General features: G+C 45.4%; 1 protein-coding gene across 2 annotated transcripts in view; it reads right to left on the reverse strand.

Moving 5' to 3' along the window:
- The window catches only part of SMURF2 (SMAD specific E3 ubiquitin protein ligase 2), a 102,910-nt gene that overhangs the window by 13,395 nt on the left and 66,774 nt on the right, over positions 1–22,741 (reverse strand). For both annotated transcript variants that reach the window (XM_078776163.1, XM_078776169.1), the window contains exons 9-14: positions 15,372–15,456; positions 15,086–15,244; positions 14,162–14,375; positions 13,955–14,058; positions 9,528–9,642; positions 2,744–2,922 (exon numbers count right to left, since the gene is read on the reverse strand). In XM_078776163.1, the coding sequence (XP_078632289.1) occupies positions 2,744–2,922; positions 9,528–9,642; positions 13,955–14,058; positions 14,162–14,375; positions 15,086–15,244; positions 15,372–15,456 (856 nt within the window). The remainder of the gene's footprint in view (positions 1–2,743; positions 2,923–9,527; positions 9,643–13,954; positions 14,059–14,161; positions 14,376–15,085; positions 15,245–15,371; positions 15,457–22,741) is intronic.

Consider the following 22,741-nt stretch of genomic DNA (forward strand, 5'->3'; position numbering starts at 1 on the left):
ACTGTCTTTGTTGCCATCCCATTCATTCTCTGCATTCAACAGCATTTCCATATATCTCTTCCATCTTTCTTTAATTCCATCTGGGTCCACAACGATTTGTCCCACTTCATCCTTCAAGCAACTCACCCCCATCACATCACACCTCTCTTTCGCTATCTGCTTTGCAATCCTGAATACCGCTCTCTGACCCTCTTCCGAATCCAAGCATTCTCCGAACATTTTTCCTACATGCCTCCTGTGCCTTTGCTACCTCTTTCTTTGCAGCCTTATTGGCTGCCTTATAACTTTCATGTTCTGCTTTTTCTGCCCCCATACCCTTCGCCTTCTGCCACTCCTTGAACTTCTTCCTCTTCTCGTCAATCCTCTTTCCAACTTCATCATCCCACCACCATGTTTCCGAGTGCCTCGGTGGTACTTTTGTCCATCCACATACCTCACCAACGGCTCCCAACAGACTATCTTTCATTGACATCCAACCACTTTCAAGCTCAACCACATCATGCTCTACCCTACTCAGCCTCTCTTTTAATGCCTCCCTTCCTGTCACCTCTTTCAACCTCCACACCTTCATTCTCGGTTCGTATTTCACCCGCCGAGCTCTCCTCGCAACTTTCACCCTTATGTCGCAGACAACCAAGTGGTGCTGTGAAACAGCCTCCTCCCCCGGGATCACCTTTGTGTCCCGGAGGTGCCCCCTATCTCACCTATGCACCATCAGGTAGTCAACGGTTGTCGCCGACCCACCTGACGTGTATGTAACAAGCTTATTATCCTCTTTCTGGAACGGAGTATTACAAATCAACAAATCAGCTCCATCAGCAAACTCCAAAATCCTTTCACCTTCTCCATTTCTCACACCATATCCATAACCCCCATGAACTCCCTCAAAACCATCCATACTCCTTCCCATATGTTCATTTAGGTCTCCTCCTACCACAACAACTTCCTCATCTTTCACATTTTCCATCAGCTTCTCTATTGCACACCAGAACGTGTCCTCTTCATCGCTCCGACCAACCTGCGGAGCATATCTCGAGATGACGTTCACCAAGAGCTTTCCAATCATCATTTTCACCATCATCAACCTATCACTCACTCTAGTCACACTCACCACACTGTCTACAAACTCCTCAGAAAACAGGACACCAACACCATGCACGCCCTCCGCGCACCCTTGCCACACAAACTTGTATTTCTGTCCCTGCCTACCCTTCACCATTCTCACACCACTTCCCTTCCATCTCGTCTCTTGCACACAACATATGTCCAGTGTCCACTCTTCTTCTGACCAATACTTCCACCACTTCTCCTGATCTCCCTGTCATTGTCCCTACATTCCATGTCCCTACATTCGGGCATCAGACGTTTCGTCGTCATAAATGGAGTGATTTCCACCCTTGCTTCGATCGGGTTCCCCACCTTGAGTTTTGACGAGAGGGAGTGGGGTCCCCCACGGGGTACTTCGGGCTGTACCCTGCCCATATGTAGTTGTAATTGTCATGGTTCTCTTTTTGAGGCAATGTTTTTATGGCCGGATGCCCTTCCTGACGCCAACCCTTTTAGTCGCCTCTTACGACTGGTGTTGGGCTAGCGGCTAGGGTGCCAGCTTAGGATCCTAGGATCCTGGGTTTGAATCCCGGTCGATCGCTGAATTAACGCCAGGGGGGTTGACTCAGCCTGTCATCCTTCCGAGGCCGGCAAATTGAGTACCAGTTCACTGGTAATTCCCTGTTTGTCGTAAAAAGGTGACAAAAAGGGTTGGCGGCAGGAAGGGCATCCGGCCGTAAAACATTGCTTCAAAAAGGGGACCAAAAAAAAAAAACAACAACCACGGTCCCTGAAAAAAGGCCAACCCCCGCTTGCGGGGGAAAATGGCCTCAAGGTGGTTTTTTTTTTTTACGACACGCAGGGATACGGTGTACCTATTCTAAACCGGGGTACACTTAAAATTAAATTAATTAAGTTTAATTAAATAATTAATTAATTTCATGTTAAATTAATTAAGTATTCCATGAATACCATCTAGTTTTACAAAGTAGTCCTCCCTGAAATTTGAATTCAGACTGGTTCATGATATACAACTGGAGATTGTTCGTTTGGCAGTATACGTCAAAAGTATGACTCCTATCTTCCTAATAATTTCATCCAGATTCAAAGATGGAGGTGCAACATGTACGAGGAAATTGAAGGGAGTTGGAGGGATGGGGGAAGGTGGTATATGGACGGAAGAATGAGTTAGAGGGACGAGAGGGGCAGAGACGAGAGGGAGTTTAAGGGAGGGAGTTGAATGGACGGGAAAGGTATAGAGTGGAAGAAATGGAAGGTTTTTATTTAGTTTTTTTGATTTTTTAAAGAAATATTTAAAGAAATTGTTTTAACATGTTTTTTATTATTTAAAATCTAGGAAAGCATGTTTTACATCAGATGGTATAGTCAGATCCATATCCACTCTGGTGAGAGATCTTTGCCATCGTGCCAATCAGCTCATGAACCAATGGACTACATGAATAAGGTAGTTATAATAGCAACTTTAATTAATATTTACATCTATCATTTATTTCGATGAACTTTGCATTACTCTAAATGAAAGCAGGCATGTAGAATAATGCAAATATGAACCAAATATCAGCATTACAATTTTAACCAAATATCAGAACACGTTTTCAACTTTTGATATTTTTATGAGGAGGTTAGTGATTTTGGAGATAATGCTCAGATTATATACATTGCAGGCCAGACTCACAGGATCCATACGAGAGACTTGTGTAAGTCTGGATCTACCGCTTCCATGTCTCCTAGCGTGATAGGCTTTCCAAGCAATTGTTTGTAGAAGGGCAAGGTGAAGCCACCATCGATGTAGTGTCCGTGGAACACGGCCATGCCCATTACTCTGCCCACAAAGTGGAAGTACGACAGGTGTTCCTGGCAAAAGAAAAGACATAAAACGTTTTTCAAATAGCATTTTAATTACATGAAACATTTCATCGACATTTCATTTAAAGGAAGACTCCAGACCCAAATTTTTTTAAATTATTTAAATCTTTAGAATTAGGTAATGTTAAATTTTTTAAAAGGAAAAAAAATTCGACGCTAAATTAGTTGTAAAATGCGTTTTTTAAAAGGCACGATAAAAAAAAAAGCTAGTTCTGGAATCCTTGTGATGTCACTGTGACGTCACACGAGGTATAGATCTCAGCTGATCGCGGTGCACACAGTGCATAAACATGGCAGACATGGCAGAAGAAGAAGTTTCTGACTCCGAATCGCTCGATATTTCCTCCGATCTGTCGGACTTTTCAGCCGATGAATACGTATCAGAGGCTGAGGAAAGTATTGTAGAAGAATTTGATATAGAACGGAGAGAATTTGGTGTTCAACCATTTCAGTTTGAGCCGGAATACGCTGACGAAGATCCAGAGGCCAATATGGAGGTCGAAGTGGAAAACGACGAAGATGATGCTGAACGGCTCGCAGATTTAGATTACTGTTACGTGTTGGGCTAGCCTACTTGTTGATAGTTTCGGTTAAATATGCGAGGAATATTTATATCAAGCGAGTGGTATTGCAGTAGTGACTTTGTTTGATCGATAAAACGGTAAAAACCCGATCGCCTTGTGCCTGTATCATGGCGTAGCCACAGACACGCAGGCTGCAGCTACTGAGTGTGGTGTACAAATGCACTCGTCACTGTACGTCGGCGTTTCGTAGAATTTTGGCCAATTTATTTATATTTATGGCAGGCATGTTCCGCTAGACCCCGAAATAAGTCTATACATAAACAATTCCCGGGAAGGGGGGAGGGGGAGTTGGATAGCCCACATTTTATACATGACACAAACGTCATTAATGATTTAGTGTAGGCCTAGGCCTATGCATTGCAAGTGTCTTTGGGGACACACAGTGACAGTACACTCGCATTCGAGCCTGTGTTTATGATTATAATACCATTTTTTTTCTTGAATGAAAGGGGGGTTCATAATCTCTCAATGTATGGTTCCGTACATACTTTAAAGGGGCTCTTCAATCATGAAACGTTGTTTACACTTTTCATACAAATATTGGTATAAACCAATACACAGTGCATAAACATGGCAGACATGGCAGAAGAAGAAGTTTCTGACTCCGAATCGCTCGATATTTCCTCCGATCTGTCGGACATTTCAGCCAATGAATACCTATCAGAGGCTGAGGAAAGTATTGTAGAAGAATTTGATATAGAACGGAGAGAATTTGGTGTTCAACCATATCAGTTTGAGCCGGAATACGCCGACGAAGATCCAGAGGCCAATATGGAGGTCGAAGTGGAAAACGACGAAGATGATGCTGAACGGCTTGCAGATTTAGATTACTGTTACGTGTTGGGCTAGCCTACTTGTTGATAGCCTATGTTTAATTTCTTCCTGAATACTATTTTCAGGAATGCAAATGGACGCAAATGTCCTGTTCTAGTGAAATGGTATCCATGAGTCCCAGTTTATCGCATGTTAACATATAATTTCTCAAACAGTACATTTCAAAGTTTCCAAAAAATATAGTTTGTTGATTGGTGGGGAGTGAGGGGGGGGAGGGGGGGAGGGGGTGCTAGGTGGGCCCCTCTAGCTCATGGACTATTGGTAAATCTTTTTTTTCCCACCCATTTGAGTTATTTTCAAACCAAACAAAACAATGGCCATGAACATCAAACTAATAATCAAGTAGGGCAAAGCATTTGTATTGTGTACTTCTTTCCAACTCGTTTTTGGTATTATTTGGGCAAAACTGAGGGAATTGAGGTCGAGGCCATTTATTCCTGATACGTGAAACACCATTCAACCCATGCCTACAGAAAACTGACTTTTTGGAACACTTGCCACATTTTCCATCCAATTATTGTAACTTTGTTAAAAATTCTCCATGTGCTCCATTGCTAAAAGGTTTGTGTCAACCGCTGAAGCAGTTGCAAAGAAAACAAATTTAAAGGTGAAAAAGTGATTGCGGGGAAAAAAAAAGTGAGGGCCTCGGCCAACGTTCCACAACATGGTCAATGAGGGTTGTGGATGCCGATTACTAGTCAAATCTAAAAATGTTGATTTGGTGCCAGTTGCAGTCAAAGTAACATCACAGACACCAAGTCTCTTATTCTGTTGACTGAGAAAGAAGAATCTCTGGCATGGAAAACAAAGTTTAATATTTATGCAACATGCTCGATAAGAAAGCCTAAATGCCAGATTTAATGGAGATTACAGGGTGAAATCAAGCAAAATAATCTTCACAAACAAACGTTAGGCCGACATCTGACTACAAGGTGAGCTGAAACAACTTTTGGGCAAAGCCAAAGCAAAGGTTGGGTGAATCACCAAGGATACTAAATGACAAATTACTTCAGTGTATGACTGGGTTTAAAAATGAGTGGACCAAGTACAAGCAACTTACTGTTGCTTTGTACACACTAAACCTGTCCCGATCACGCTATTGCATCAAATTTCCTTGCCATCAATCAGTGATGCTTTCCTACAACTTAATTATTCCCAAGATTGTACGTGTACAAGTAAAATTCTTCCACTTTAATAAGCCCAAAGTTTAAGTTCAGCATGGGTTCCTTAGAAAAATAGGGAGATCTCTTGTGTTGGCATTCACAAATAATGAACATTTGTGTGATTTGCATATTTGACAGTGAAAATAAGAATGTCTGCTGCTGCAAATAAGAATGTCTACAGTGCTTCAGACATATGCACGTGATCACCTTTGATACATAAATAGTCGTGTGTACATCCACATGTCAACCACAAACATAACTACAGCTGGCATGGACACCAAGCACAATGGAGATCCCTCTATGGATGACTGAGTTAAACGGGTATCACACCTAAGCAGTATTTAGAATGTCCCTGGATTCTGAATGTGGTGTTAACCATGTCGGTTATTGTCCCCCGTCGCACAGCGGAGCGAAAGGGGGACTATGGTTTTCCCCTCCGTCCGTGTGTCCGTGCGTGCAGGCGTAAGCGAAGGCCCGCATTCAAATTTGTTGTGTGGGTGCAACCCACGTCAAAATCCAAGATGGCCACCGCCAAGTATGTCTGAACATTGTGAGCGGAATATCTTGAAAAATAAGCGAAGTACCAACTTCTAATCTGGTGTGTGGGTGTATCTAGGCACAAGGAAGAACGCTATTGAAAATTGGGTCGCTACGTCAAAATCCAAGATGGCCGCCACCATATATATGTCTGAACATTTTGAGCGAAATATCTTGAAAAGTAAGCGAAGTACCAACTTCCAATCTGGTGTTTGGGTGTATCTAGGCATAAGGAAGAACTCTATTGAAAATTGGGTCGCCACATCAAAATCCAAGATGGCCACCGCCATGTACGTCTCTGAACCTTGTAAGCGGTTTATCTTGAAAAATAAGCGAAGTACCAACTTATAATCTGGTGTGTGGGTGTATCTAGGCATAAGGAAGAACGCTATTGAAAATTGGGTCGCCACGTCAAAATCCAAGATGGCCGCCACCATATATATGTCTGAACCTTGTGAGCGAAATATCTTGAAAAATAAGCGAAGTACTAACTTCTAATCTGGTGTGTGGGTGTATCTACGCATAAGGAAGAACGCTATTGAAAATTGGATCGCCACGTCAAAATTCAAGATGGCCGCCGCCATGTATGTCTGAACCTTGTGAGCGAAATATCATATCATAGCATGTTTTCTGCGTCTTCCACTTTGTCAACTCACATCACTTCCCCGACGGGGGACCTAGGCGTAACGCTTGTTAATATTAGAATAAGCCTTAATTTAATCCTCCAGGGGTGACCAATAAACCAAATCAGTGGGGAAGGATGGCAGGAACAGACAGGCAGCCTTAAGGAACAAAAATACATTTCATAAACAAACTAGAACAGCACTCAGTAGAGAGCATATACCTACCTCCGCCTGGTTGGCCATATCACTCAATGGTGAAGAATCACTTAAAAAATTCTACTAGCTGTATTCAGATCCGGATCTTCACCAAAATTGAATCGATTCTTCCGTTTCACACACACAACGTGCCCAACAAGTTTCGTCCAAATCCATCCATAAGTTTTTGAGATATCCTGCTATGTATCGTTTTTGGCCCTATCTCCCAATGGTGAATCATCACTTATGAATTAAATAATTCTCATATCGGAATCCATATTCAGATCTTCACCAAAATCGTATAGAATCGTCCTTGTCAGACACCCAACCTCTGCATCAAGTTTCATCCAAATCCATCCACAACTTTTTGAGGTATCCTGCTTTATATAGTTTTTGGCCCTATCTCCCAATGGTGAAGAATCACTTTAAAAATTCTAGTAGCCGAATCCGAATCCGGATCTCCACCAAAATCTAATAATTTCGTCCTCATCACATACGCTACATCTCTGCCAAATTTCGTCCGAATCCGTCCACAACTTTTTGAGATATTTTGTTCACAAACGGACAAACAAACAAACAGACAGACAGGGGTGAAAACATAACCTCCATCCACCTTTGGTGGCGGGGGTAAAGAGACAGCCTAGAATCTCAGACAAGATGGATGCAATAAATTATCACAATACAGTCGGACCAGGACATTCGCGGTCCCAACATTCATGAATTCCATGTATTTGCGGTTGATAAACTGCAACCTGCTTCTACATTCGCGGCCCTGTGTCTCGCATTTTCACAGCATTTCACAGCCACATAAAAATATTTTAGCCACGCTATAAGCGAGCTTCGGGATATCACACCATTCACACTGTGAACAGCTTCACGGGATATCCCACCATTCACACTGTGAACACCTTCACGGGATATCCCACCATTCACATTGTGAACAGCTCCGTGGGATATCCCACCATTCACACTGATAACAGCTTCGTGGGTTATCCCACCATTCACACTGATAATAGCTTTGTGGGATATCCCACCATTCACACTGATAACAGCTTCGCCGGTTATCCCACCATTCACATTGTGAACAGCTTTGCGCGATGTCCCACCATTCACACTGATAACAACTCCGCGGGTTATCCCACCATTCACACTGATAACAGCTTCGTGGGCTATCCCACCATTCACACTGATAACAGCTTCGCCGGTTATCCCACCATTCACATTGTGAACAGCTCTGCGGGATATCCCACCATTCACACTGTGAACAGCTTCATCGGTTATCCCACCATTCACACTGATAACAGCTTTGCGGGTTATCCCACCATTCACACTGATAACAGCTTCGCGGGTTATCCCACCATTCACACTGTGAACAGCTTCGCGGGTTATCCCACCATTCACACTGATAACAGCTTCGCGGGTTATCCCACCATTCACACTGTGAACAGCTTCGCGGGTTATCCCAACAGCTGCATAACACGTCATCCCCCACCAGTTACTGCACAGAATTCGTGAACACCATGACATTCGTGGATTTTCCTCGACATTCATGGGAGTTTCCTCGACATTAGCGGATTTTCCATGAATCACAAACTGCTGGGAACCTATCCCCCCTTTTCCCATTGAAACAATGCCCCCACATCGACGGTTCCAACATTTGCGGCATTTTTCAGGAACGTATCCCCACAAATGTCGGGGGCCGACTGTACTTTAACAGCAAAGAAACTAACCAAGTCTATAGCACCAAACACACTATCTTGCACACTGCACTGTGCGAGATAATTCAAGGCTGATAGTTTCTCTCCAGAGTGAACAGCATGCTGGTGGTGCAACATGGCTGCAGCTTGTGATGTGGCATACCTCACCATGAACGAGCAAGCAAGAGAGGCAGCCAGAGACCAGACACCAGAGAAGAAGCGCCCAAAACAGCAGAGCCACTATCTTTATGGACTTGCCCCCAAGGTGTGACATCAGCACCTGGCAAGAGATGTTCAATGGTGTGCTGCCCTCATGCATGGCAACAGCGGTAGTCAATCGACGGCACAGATGTCACCAAGCATCGAGGCCAATCACGAGCCTCCCTGCCTGCTGCAAGTCAGGGACAGCCATGTGACAGGTCCCACCCCTTGATGGTTAAACATAAGAGGGCCAGTGCTTCCTCCAGGTTGTGTGATAGGCATGAATGGCACAGATGTGGGGAACGCTTGAAGCATATCCCTCTCACCCAGCTTAACACAGGACGTGTGACAGGACATCCGTAACCTCTCTATTTGACAATGGAGAAGGCCCTTCTTTCAGAAAACGCTGTATGCCAGATAGTTATCCTTAGCACATGTTCCAAGTCCCTAATACATGTTCAAAGTCCTAAGACTACACAAATACAAACAGTGCTAAAGCATTATATTCTAACTACAGACCCCTGCCCCATAAACATAACAATATGATAATGCTTTAGTCAGAAGTCATGACGCTCCATCGAGAACACCTTTTATTTTGCTGTTCCAGCAAACTTGTTAGGTTGATTTTCACTGCTCCGACAGGATTTGGTAAGTTGAGTTATTGACGGTAACCAAACACAAAATGTGCAAATTCACTTTAGGAGAGATGGAATTGGATGCTCAAGGTCCGAAATAAATAAAAGGACAAAAAACACTCACTGGGTTGACAGCGGAATCCGGGTTGATCTGAAGTGTGTATATATCATTACGTGAGTATTGGAACAGGCCGTAATATGGATTCAACATCTCATGCGACAGCAAGTAGAGCCATTCACTGCAAAAAAAAGAACCACATCTGTTCTATCAAAAACCTGCGTTTAATAAAGTATTCTGCTAGTATGCTGCTATTAGGGTTTTCATTTTAAAAATTGCCAACAAGGATACTCAAAAAAGTATAACAAGGACACCAACTTTACACAAACCTAAGAGTATCAGAACACATGCATAACGCCCGTGAGTAGGGATGGCTTTGGAGGTGGAGGGAAGAGGGTTGGATGAGATATTCCTGTCTGAAAGCAAAATACAAGTCTGCAATTTAAAACAGGTGCAGATACTCTGTTGGCACTTGTGAAGCTATAGTCCAGGATGAGATTGGATGGGATACATGCGCACAAGCACTTTTTGTTTAAAAACAAGACCAAAAGTCTCACAGCGGTGTAGCCGGGCTTGTTTGATACTTTAGTTGAAGAGGATAATATGACCTTGGTGGGGATACCAGTTAGCAGATAATGTAAGTATTAACTTGTTTTGAAGTACTGTAAGTCTCCAAGCTGTCGGTCACCATGGAAGTGAAGAGATTGCATTGAGACACTGGTTTATTCAATGTTTCGAGTCAACAATGAACCAACCATACACCGCTTCAATCCAGTAACTTTGCAGTCATGACAAAGGGTTGCAGTGTTACAATTATATTTACGATATTATTATTATTATTAACGTTATTATTATTATTATTATCATGAAAACTATACCACTGCATTAAGAAACCTGGGCAAATTGGCCAAAAGAGGCCTGAAGAACAAACCCTGTTCCTGAAGTTCCTGAAAATTTGAAAAAATTTGTTCCTGAAGAGGAACAGAAACTTTCCTCCTTCAGGATGTCTCCGATTCCTTAATATCTCTTCCTGGTTGCTCCCTCCTCCGGCATGATAGACCTGAGCCTCGTCCTGGTGGTGGGATTGCTATCTTTATCAAAAACTCTCTTCTTCACTCTCCGAGCACTGCCCTCTCTCCACCCCACCCCCAGAAGTACCTCTGGCTACGGCTTCCTCTTCGCTCCCACCTTTTGTTCATATGTGTTTTGTACCGTCCTCCAAACAGTGATGACTCCATTTACATCTCGCTGTCTGACAACATGGACCAACTTCTATCAACACATCCAAACTCTCGCTTCCTCATATGTGGCGACTTCAACTGTCATCATGCCAGGTAGCTGGGTGTGGGTTCCTCTCTCACCAGCCATGACACCTCAGCAAAGGACTTCTGTGACTCATTGGGACTGACACAATCTGTCAATTTCCCGACTCGGATCTCAGTCAACGGAGCATCTTCTCTTCGAGACTTGGTTATGACAAACTTCCCTGCAAATGTCTACTGCTCTTCTTCTGCTCCAATCGGTTCATCTGATCATGTACTTTTTAAAGTGGACATCTCTCTGGCCATTCTCAGAGAGCCTCCTCAGCGTCGACATGTCTAGCATTTCACTCAGGCCGACTGGCATGGTCTTCAAGCAACCATCAATCATCTGGACTGGTCTTCCATCTCTACTGCCTCTGACATCAACTCCTCCTGGGAATTCTTCCAAAGCAAACTGCTCTCTCTCTCATGCACAGATTTATCCCATCTCGTCTTCAGTTGTCTTACCCTTCCTCCCGTCCATGGTACACTGAATCTTGTGGTGAGGCAGTTGCCCTGAAACAACTTGCCTTTGCCTCTTGGAAGGCTAATCCAACTGAAGGCAATCTCAGTTCCTTCCACCAAGCTTGGAACAAGTGTGTGTCTACCCTCAGGAGAGCCAGGAAGCACTATCTCTCCACACTCAAGACTGAACTCTCAAACCTGTCTCCTTCCTCTAAATCCTGGTGGCATCTGGTCAAATCTGTTTCTGGTGTCTGTTCCTCCTCCATCCCCTCCCTTACCTCAAATGGCTACACAGTTGAAACCGCACGTGAAAAAGCTGAATGCCTCAACTCTGTGTTTGCCTCTAAATCTTATGTCCCAAACCCGTCCCTCTCTGTACCCACCGTACCCAGTCATACCCAGCTGCTCCTGGACTCTGTGTCCTTCTCTACTGACAAGGTGGAGAAGTTTCTGTCAAACCTCGACTCTGATTCTACAACTGGACCAGACGGCATCGGCCCACGGGTCCTAAAATCCTGCTCTGCCGCTCTTTCACACCCTCTCTGTTCTCTTCAGACTATCTTTTGCTCAAGGTCATTTGCCATCAGCTTGGAAATCAGCAAACATTACCGCTCGACACAAAAACGGTGCAAAAACAGATCGATGCAACTACAGACCAATCCGCCTGCTCCAAATTATCAGCAAAGTAATGGAATCCATGATTGCTTCAGATATCAAATCCATCCTCTTCTCCAATGGTTTGATCTCTGATCATAAATTTGGTTTCAGACCAGGCCACTCTACTCTGGACATGCTGCTTCTGCTGTCTCAACAATGGATGTCCTCAATGCCAAACAGGAAATCAGAGCAGTCTCCCTTGACATATCACGTGCCTTCGATATGGTCTGGCACCCCGCTGTGCTCACCAAACTCTCCTCCTATGGTATTGATGGAAATCTCCACACATGGCCTGCTGGTTGTAGTCTGGTTGTAGTCAACGTGTGGCCCTGAATGGAATTGTCTCATCTCCCCTTCCAGGACAGGCTGGAGTTCCCCAAGGCAGTGTTCTGGGCCCTGTGCTTTTTCTGGTCTTCATCAATGATCTCTCCGACTCTCTGGAAAATCCTCTCTATCTCTTTGCTGATGACTCCACTCTCTGCCGCTCCATTCCTCATCCCTCAGATCGGCAGTCTGCAGCCTCCTCACTCTCTGCAGACCTGGACAAAATCACAGACTGGTCAAACAAGTGGAACATGTCTTTAAATCGTGACAAATCTCACACTCTTACAATGTCTCTCCGAAAAGACCGACTGTTCCCATCTACTTTCTCAACAATCCTCTCCAAGAAGTTCTGTCACTCAAGCTTTTGGGTCTCACTATCTGCCATGATCTTTCCTGGGAAAACCACATTTCCAAGCTGGCCTCCAAAGCCAGTCGCCGACTGGGAATCCTCCATCATGTGAAGTCCTTCCTTGGCACACCTCAGCTCCTCACCACATACAAGGCTTTCATCCGCAGCTCAATGGAATACTGCTCTCCCCTCTGGGCTGGTGCTCCTGCCTCACACCTAGCTGGCTGGCTTCACTGTTGAAACCAAAGCATTCAGAATCATTGGAATCTCCCGCGATGAAGCCGATTGTGAGGGCCTTTCACTCACTCACCACAGTCATGTAGGTAGTCTTTCTGTGTTCTACTGACTCCTATCCGGCCTAGCTCCCCCAGCTCTATCTGTGCTCTGTCACACAAGATCTGCCAGCAACCCTCTTCTGGTGAAACAGCCAAAATCAAGACTCTCTGCTCACCTTCACTCTTTCATTCCTCTTTACTCCCACCTCTGCAACAAACTCCCTCACTCTCTTCAATCCCACTCCTCCCTACATGTCTTTAAAACAGCTGTTCACCACCATCTCTTATCTTCCCCGATCCAAAACCTTGATCTTTTCTACCTCTGTTAATTCATCCCAGATCCAGTTTTTTGAAATACAAACTTCTCTCCTGGAAGTCATAGCAGTGTCCATGTGTTTTATACCTCTCCCACCTCCCCTTCCCCCCCCCCCCTAACCCCCCCCTCCCCCACTTCCCATGCCTCCTCCCCCCAAGCCCTCTCCCTCCCACAGATCTCCCGATGTCCCTGTTCTATGCTGTTGTACTTGTGTACTTCCCTCTCTCTCCCCATCTTGTCTCCCGTTCCCTTTATTGTATGTTTTGTGTGTCCGTTTTTTTTTTTTAAAGTGATTAATGTTAGCTCTTACACGAGCCTCGATCTTGTATACAACAACAACAAAAAAAACGGGGACGCATAAAGCCTAAGGCCTATACATACTGTGTTGTTGGAAGACCCGTAACGCCGACGATTTCGATATTTGATGGTCATTTTAACAATCGGTTAGTTAAAGAAACTATTTGTTAAACAAGAAACTTTTGTGTTTCACATTGAATGAAAAACGTAAAGGAAGAGCATGGTGATTGTGATACATGACAGGTTCGACGATATGTTTGGCCTAAACGGCAGAGAAATCAAAATGGCGGTGTGTGGAGTCAGCAGATGTACCGCCATAATGACTTCACATTACCCTTGTCATGTGACCAGATCCTCAGCTCTGATTGGTGAACGTTTGAGGGGACATACATACGGACAGACGAGCACTGTTCCAGGCGGCTTCGCCCTTTGGGCTACACCGTAAAAAACATAACCTCCAATTATCCCACCCCCCACATTTGTTAGTTTAATTGATGTGGGAATCTCACCGTGCTACGCCTCCATAGTCCAAACCTTCTTCTGCTCGGAATTTCACCATTAGCCTCTTTTTCAAATCTTTGGCTCTCATTTTCATTATCTGCCGGTAAGATTCCTGTGTCGAAAATAAGAACGATTTACTTTCAATAGTACGGTGTCCAAAATAATCAGAATGAATTGAAACAAAATACAAATCAATCGTGCATCGAGGGTTTCACCTCAAATATCTCCTCCCGTGAAACCTCAATGCGACAATGTCCAGCCTGTGGTTGTTGAAGGGCCAGCTCCTGGCGCAATGCCTTCAGCTTCTGAACCAAATCGCGTTTGTAACGTGGAACGGGGCATTCCTCTTCTGGTGGTGGAGGTGGTGGTGGCGGTAACGCAAGCTGGCTGGGAGCTGGAGGTGCTGGACAGGAACCTTGGGAATGGCAACTGCAAGAGCACAGATTTAAGGGTGAGTTCATGCAGGGGTGTGGCATGTTGAAATCTCTTCACTCTAATGGATAGAAATCTGAAAAATGGATGTTGATGTGCTGTTCCAGATACAGCAGCAAATGGTTGTTAAAGTGATTTAATTATAGCAGGACTTGGATTTCAGATAGCCTAGTTTCCTCATCCGTGACTTGAAACGTGATGTTATGCAAGACAAAAAATCCCCCAACTATAATGATTATCCTGTGCCAGCAAAACCTGGGCTAAAAAATGTTTGGCCTTTTCTACGGCAATTTCCATTAAGTGTTACACATTTTTCAAAGGGGCAGGTGAATGCCCTGAAACCATTGAAGGTCTTATTTTTGGCTCAAAACCATTTAGCAAAGTGAAAAACCCTTATGGTGTACTCGAATGTTTTACAATATAATTAATAAGCAGGAATAGAAAATGTCAAAGCTAAAAATGAACTTTTAACAACTTTATCAAACCATTTGAAGGATGATGGATCAACAAAATGGTTTTTTTACAAGGATTAATTTCCTCCAAGACTAATTACTAGTACACAAGATCATCTCCAGACAACAGGTGTTGACATATTAAGAAATTGGCAGATAACCAAGGTTGTTTCCAACCTTGTTGAAAGATCATTGAACATGGACAAAATGGACAACAAAGAGGTAGTCGATGGTAAAGCATTCACAAGGCCTCACTTGAGAATATGGTGGAGGTTTGCAGAGAGACGTGGGTCAGTGAATTGCGTTGTCCGGTTGTTGTGATCGACAAAGTAAACTCTGCCCGTGGCAGTGCTGCGGGTTTCCCAGCCAGCAGGGAGAGGACCCAATTCCTCACAACTAATGTTGCTTAGATCTCTACAAGGGAAGTTATTTGGGTTGTGCAGAATATATTAAGGGTGGGGAAGAAGTGGAAGAGACCTTATTAGTGCTTCAAAAGAGGCAATGCAGGAAATATTCACGGAGATTTTTTACGTGAACTCACCGTGGAATACGTGGGTCATGCCACGTACTGACACCAGTCTGTGTGTGCAAGAAGTAGACCTGCCCCTGCTGGGTGGTGCGTTGCTCTAAAGGAAGAAACAATCAGGGTAATAGTTCAACAGTCAGGTTCTCGACTTGTGTGTCCAATTCCTATTACCACTGCAATCTATACAGAAATTGAGGAGCCAGCAACAGGTGCTACTTTGTGGAAATACTCGTAGGTTATGTTTTCATCCTGTTTGTCTGTCTGTGAGCAGAATATCTCAAAAGGTTATGGACGGATTTGAACAAAACTTGGTGGACAGGTTGGGTGTGTGACACAAACAAATTGTTTTGATTTTGGTAAAGATCCGGAAATGATAACTTTTAAGTGATCCTTCACCATTGAGAAATGGGGCCAAAAACAATATACCAGTTGTTACGTGCTCCTCCCCAAACCCCGGTCACGGTGTACCTCCGAGCCCCGAAAGGAGTCACGGCAGAAAGATGTGTTATTATGTGTCAATGACCAATGGTGAAACCACACCAACCGATTGTTACCAAAAAACAAGTATTGTATTAATGTCACACAAGAAGAATAACAGCACAAGAACAATATACTTTCAATTGCACAACCAAAACACCATATAATTCCTATGATGGTACCATCAGTTTCTTACTCAATAACTCACTGTGCTCCAAGTGAGCGAAAAGAACATTCCCCAAAGTCTCTGTCCCGGCATCAAGCCAAAGTCGATCCACGCTCCGGTGATCGCAAGAAAAAGGTCGTATCGAGACCAGAATCCAGGTCGGCTGACAGTCAACGCTGCCAAAGAGGCGCAAAGGTGCACCCAAAAGGCGACTGGGAAATCACACCTTCAGGTATGAACGTTCGACGGCTCCCAAACGGCGAACCACAACTTCCCACTCGAAATCCACGTTACACACGCACACCAGGCTAATGGCTGGGTGCGGTGAAATGGCTGGAGCGAGGTAAAAAGGCTGGAGCGATGCGAAATGGCGGGAGCGAGGCGAAATGGTGGGCGGGCCCGTAATGGAGGCGTACCTGCTCTCCAACAACGATTCTCTCCGGATTAAACTGCAAAACCCGACACGCAGGTTTATCTGTCCCTGCGATCACAACTCTGTCGCAGGAACCCCTTTCCCGGGAAAACCAAAGTTTGCTCGTGACCCACGTTCGCCAGCGTCTGATCAAGACCTCAAAGCAGCTCGGCTTCTTCTCCCCGACCTCTCTTTGCTCCGCTTTTCGCTTCCTCCTCCTCTTCCGCTTTCTCCCGATCCGGTTTCCGGTTTCTTTTAAAACACTAATTTTTCACCTTTTGAAAACAGTTATCTCCATTTCACTTAAACGATAACAATAATAGTATATGGTACCAAAAATGCTTACAGTGGATGAAAACCACAACGACTGAAGTGACAAATCCGTAACACTCCCCACCCTCAAGAAAGAAAGTTTGAACATAGTGAAAACTTTCTTTTCATGCAAAAACCCTTTTTAACAAACAAAAGTAAAACTCACACCCAAATGATCAATTCACGTGAGCAACAATAATTAATATTCCCCAGAAGAAAGCAACAAAACTTCCAAACACCCTTCAGGAATTTTCAAAGTTAGTTCACTCTGGGTAAAGCATCAGCAACGACATTGTCCCTGCCCTTTACATGCTCAATTTTCAAGTTGAACTCCTGCAAAGCCAAACTCCATCTCATCAACCTCTGATTTTTATCTTTAATTTTTTTGAATGAAGGTTAAGGGGTTGTGATCGGTGAAGAGTTTTAACTTTGGATTCTCTTGCACCCCGACTACAGGCACGACAGGAACCATTTTTTCCACAGGCTTCCTCTCATAATATTTCTTCAGTCGGTTGACATGACACAGCTGCCGCTTTTTCCGTCGGTCGGGAGTTGTCACCACGTAATCTGTTTCATTAACCCTCCTTTCAATTGCATAGGGACCAAAATATCTAGCCTCGCGTGGCTGACCTGGAACAGGAAGCAACACTAACACTCGGTCCTGAGGACTGAAATTTCTTATCTGAGATTTCTTGTCATGTCTCACTTTCATTTTATCCGGTGTCACTTTCAAGTTTCTTCTCGCAACTTCACAAGCCTTTGCCAATCTGTGCCTAACCGTTGACACATACTCTACCACTGTTGACTGCGACTCCTCCTGTAGCCACTGTTCTTTCACCAATTTCAATGGTCCTCGCACTGCGTGTCCAAACACAAGTTCAAAAGGACTGAATCCCAATGACTCCTGAACAGATTCCCTCGTAGCAAACAATAAGGGTATTCCCTCATCCCAATCCTTGTCACATTCAAAATAGTACGTTCTGATCATGTTCTTCAATGTCTGGTGAAACCTTTCCAAGGCCCCTTGGCTCTCGAGATGGTAAGTACTTGATCTTACTTGCTCCACTCCCAACAGGTGTACCACTTGCTGAAAAAGCGTTGACATGAAATTGGAACCCTGATCAGACTGGATGACCTTAGGTAGGCCAACCAAAGTGAAAAATTTAATCAAGGCCTTCGCAATAACTGCCGCAGTAATTTTTCTAAGAGGCACTGCTTCTGGGAACCTCGTGGAAGCGCACATGATGGTCAGCAAATACTGATGTCCAGCCTTAGTTTTAGGTAAAGGGCCGACACAGTCAATAATGACTCGGCTGAATGGCTCTTCAAAAGCTGGAATTGGTTTTAAAGGTGCGGATGCGACTTCCTGATTAGGTTTTCCCACCAGCTGGCAAGAATGGCAAGATTTACAGAACTCCGCCACATCACGTCGCAATCCTGGCCAGAAAAAAATGTACCAATATTCTGTCACATGTCTTGTTCACTCCAAGGTGCCTGGCCAAAGGTGTCTCATGTGCCAAACTCAATATCTCCTTCCGGTACGGCGGTGGCACCACAATTTGGTAATGAACTTTCCACTCATCATTTGCTGGCACCTCCAGTGGTCTCCATTTTCTCATGAGTATTTCCCCTTTCATGAAGTAACCCACAGGTATCTTAATAGCCTCTTCCTCTGTAACGGCTTTATCAATCAAACTCCGGAGCTCCGAATCTCTGTGTTGTTCTTCAACAAGTCTTTTACGGACCAGCACCGTTTGTTCAGCCTCGTTCCCAGATGTCTCCGGCGGACACTCCATTTCCTCTTTTGGTCCAGATGCCACCTTTTCCTTAGGTTCCTTGATGTCACTCTCTTTCCTATTACCTCTTCCAGACTTTTCCTTCAATACCTCTATGGAACCCAAATCCACATCGCCTTCCCTCTCCTTCTCCTCAGAGCGCTTCCGACCCATAGCACGAGTCACTGCACAGGATGGAAAGATACCCGGAATCTCCTGCTCTAACTGTGCTGTTATTTTCCCTACTGAGCTTTTCAACCAACATCGGATTACCAGAAACTCGACCACCGTCCAAATCATTCCCGATAATAAAAGAGATTCCCTCTACAGGAAGAGGGGCTTGCAACCCCACAGTGACCGGTCCTGACACCAAATCAGACTTTAAATGGATGACAAAAAGAGGAGCTTTAACATAGCCACCAACCCCCTGTAAAAGAACACTAACCGTCTTCTCCGACAATGGCAAAATGCCCTCAAGCATCAAAGATTGATGTGCTCCTGTGTCCCTCAATACCCTAACAGGTCTCTGGTTAGTTAAGTCCCCATCCAGTGACACAAACCCCTCGGAAATAAAAGGTTTGTAACCCTCTTGGACAAGGTCGTTCTGTGATGCCATAACTTTGGCATGGGAACCTTCACAAGGCACTGTCCTCCAAGGACGATTTCTCGCATTGGCCAACGCATTCGGAGTTGCACTAGTCTGACTCCGCTCCTGATTTTTCCTTTTCAGGGCATTGGGACATTGGGACATCAAATGCCCAGGTTTCTTGCAAAAAGCGCAAGTAGGCCCGGAGGAAAAACTCGTGGTCTGCCTCGGGCCCCCCGGAAGATAGGTATGTCTTGGAACTTCAGTCTTCTGATCCCTAAAAGTCGCGGTATCAGGTTTGTCCCCGTAGTCCTCTCTAGGCCGCCTCCAAGAAAATTTGTTCTCCGATCCTGATTTACCGTAACTCCCCTGGCTAACTCTAGGCGGGAAGTTAGGTTTGTGGAACCCCATCCGGTGTGTCAAGGCATAGTCATCTGCCACTGTTGCTGCCTCATACAACTCCGGTACTTTGTTTTCTCCAGATGTACTTTAATGTCCACGTGGACACACTGTATGAATTCCTCCACCAAGATCAATTGTCGTAAAAGGTTGAAGTCTTTCCCAATCTCCTTCGAGTCACACCACCTATCAAACATAGTGTCACGCAACCGTGATTAACACCACAGTTACGGATGGCCGATTGCGAGACTTACACTCCCGAGGCGAAAACTCAATAGCGGATTCCAAATCGAACACTTAAACTAAACGCGCGGAATGGCGGACACAGCGGAGCTCCCCCCCGCCGCCTTATCTATTAAAATCAAACACCCAGGAAACTGCGTTCAGATATATACAGAAAATAATACAAGGATTTATTATGGAAAAGTAAAGCCAGTGAAAAAGCCCGCGCCGGTAATCTATCTATAATTCCAGTAATCTCTGTGTGTATGTATGTATGTATGTATGTATGTATGTATGTATGTATGTATGTATGTATGTATGTCTGTGACCGCTGTTTCTCGACAACCACGGGTCCGATATACTTTAAACTTGCCAGGTATATTGCTGGGGACCCGAGGATGTGCCTTTTCAAGGTTTCATATTAATCGGACAAGTAGTTACCGAGCTATGTCCAAAAAACGATTCAACCAATCAGAGAGCAGCGAGCTATCACGTGTGCCGAACGTGCCGAACAGACTCTGCCTCGGACGGCACATTTGAGAGCGTATTCATCGATTTCACGTTGGCAAACTATGTTGGCGTTCAACTATGTTTTAAAACTAATTAAAACTAATTTGCGATTCATCGTAACTGCGATTTGCGACCTTCCGGACAGTGAAGACTTCACTTCCGGCAGCCAATCACAGAACGCGTTGTTGCGAGCCGAGCCGAGCGCGTGCGCCATTACGGTTCGTAATTCGATTTCTTCCGGAGAAAATAATAATTTCTCGATTTCTTATGCGCATTATTTCTCCCAGAGCGAAGGGCGGAAGCGAAGAGCGTTGTTTTTTTTGTTTACGGGCGTACGGGCGTACGGGCGGGGTAGAGCGTACGGGTAGCGTTTTCTTTTTTTTTTTGGCAAGGAACGGGCACCCACGTACGGGCATGCCCTAGTACTAATAAATCGAATAAGCCTAAATTGGGATCCCAGACACAACAGATATCAAACACGATACGAGGGAGGTGAATACGAAAATAACACGTCTTTTTGGTTTATGCACAGTGTATTCGCGGGTACGGCCTTATCTCGTCTGTCTTTCGTCGTCTTTGTGGCGGCCGTCCAACACCGCTCCTTTCGGCCCGATCGCACACCACGAGGTCCCTCGCTCCAAGTTCCACAAGGCCTCGCTCCAAGCACCACGCGTCCGACGCAGGCCAGCGGCTCCACACGAGGTCGATCTCCACAAGGTCCGTGCACCAAAGGTTCGACGTAAGCTGCACAAAGCAAGCGAACTCCACTTGACTCGACTCTCTTTTGGGAGTGCTGGCAGCCAAGTGCCAACTGTTCGGTGCCAACTGCCAACTCCGACGAACTCTCCTGCTGTGTGCCAACTGCCAACGAACTGCGACGAACGAACTTCGAACTGCCACGAACGAACCTCGAACTGCTGCCTCTGCTGAGTGCCAACTCTCCACGAACTCTCTACGAACTGCCAACTGTTCAACGAACTGTCTCCGAACTGCTGTAATGGCGTCCGACCGTCGCTAATATCTCTGGCCGATGACGTCACATTGGCGCACTCCTCAGCCAATCAAAAGCCTCCCAACTCGCCGGCTCGCCCAGGTCACGCCCTCTGCACAACCACTCCACGCTCCCCGTCCGCGACCCCGCGGTCCTTGTGTAACACGTGCCAGGCGAGGTTTGTAGGCCTTGGAGGTGTAAACGGTGGCGGTGTTTTTGGCCTGGTTTCCTGCCCATTTATTACGAAGTCATTGTCAGGGAAAGGAATTATTTAATGTTGCGCTAAGGACCTAACTAATGTTTATGTGGTTTGCAGTGCCATAATGGACAAAGGTTTGACTACTAGGTGAGCCTCCCAGGGGCGTTACCTTTAATCCCTCACTATTTAACACTCGAACCTCCAGGTAGGTCCACAATCATACATCTTACCCCGACAAACGCCTAAACATCAAGAACTTATTACATGTAGAGTCCCTGTCACGACAGCCGAATACCTACCTATTCAGATCTACCTAGCTCTAGATGTTGCTCTACCAAATTCATAACACAGCCCCCCCCCCTGGAACCGTAGCTCCTGCAAGGTTCACCGCAGGCGCTACCATTCCAGCCTTAACACTTACTGTCACACACTTAATTAACCTATGAAATAAATCAGGAAGGGCTGTGGGAAGTGAGTCGGACTACCTACCTACACTTCCTTAACATGCTGAACCCCTTAACCATCATGCAAGTATGTACATTGTCTTCGTTGTTCCTGTGGAGGGAGGAAACAACAACACCCAACACTAACTTAACCACAAAACTTAACCATCTTTCCAAAACTCAAAATTCTAACCTTTGTACATACCCCGGTCTACAGACCGCGTCCCCCGGTGGATGCCACAAGACACAACCTTACCTGCGGGGCCATCCCCAATGCATCCCACTAAATTTCCACGGGCCCTGTCCAGATGTTACAGGTGAGTGACACGGCTCGGTGGATTTCGCCCACATTCATGCAACACAGACCCCTTAACCACTCATTCTCATTCCATAGGTCATCAAGGCATTTCAAAAATCAACAAAGCACTTATTTCAATACACCCCCTGCAGGACCATGGCATTGATGTCATTCACGTGTGTGTGCATTCCTCAACTAGGCAGCGGGGAGGTACCGCACAAAAAGATGGTGGGGGCGCATCAGGCTGTGGTGCCCGCAGTCCCAAAAACAAGTCAACCGACTTACAAGTTCATTGCCCCCCCCCCTTTACCTCTTGGCCCCGTGACAGCCCAACAGCCCCTTTCCGCCGTTACCTCGCCGGTGAGGGTCTCCACACACACCAGGCTCCTTTGCCTCCTGCTTTCGCGCAGCAACACGGGTCACCGGGGGACTTCCTCACCCCGCGGCGCCCAACCAGACCCTCCACCGACGAGCTCCAATTTCCAGTTACCACCGGCTGCCAGGGGTAATTGCCGCAGAGGGGGGCCCGCAGGCATCGCTCCTCAGAGCTTGCTCTGTACCTGCGGACACACACACCTTCCCCACCCACAAGACC

The sequence above is a fragment of the Myxine glutinosa genome, chromosome 1, assembly GCF_964187855.1.
Source record: "Myxine glutinosa chromosome 1, kmMyxGlut1.1, whole genome shotgun sequence".
Taxonomy (NCBI): Eukaryota; Metazoa; Chordata; class Myxini; order Myxiniformes; family Myxinidae; genus Myxine; species Myxine glutinosa.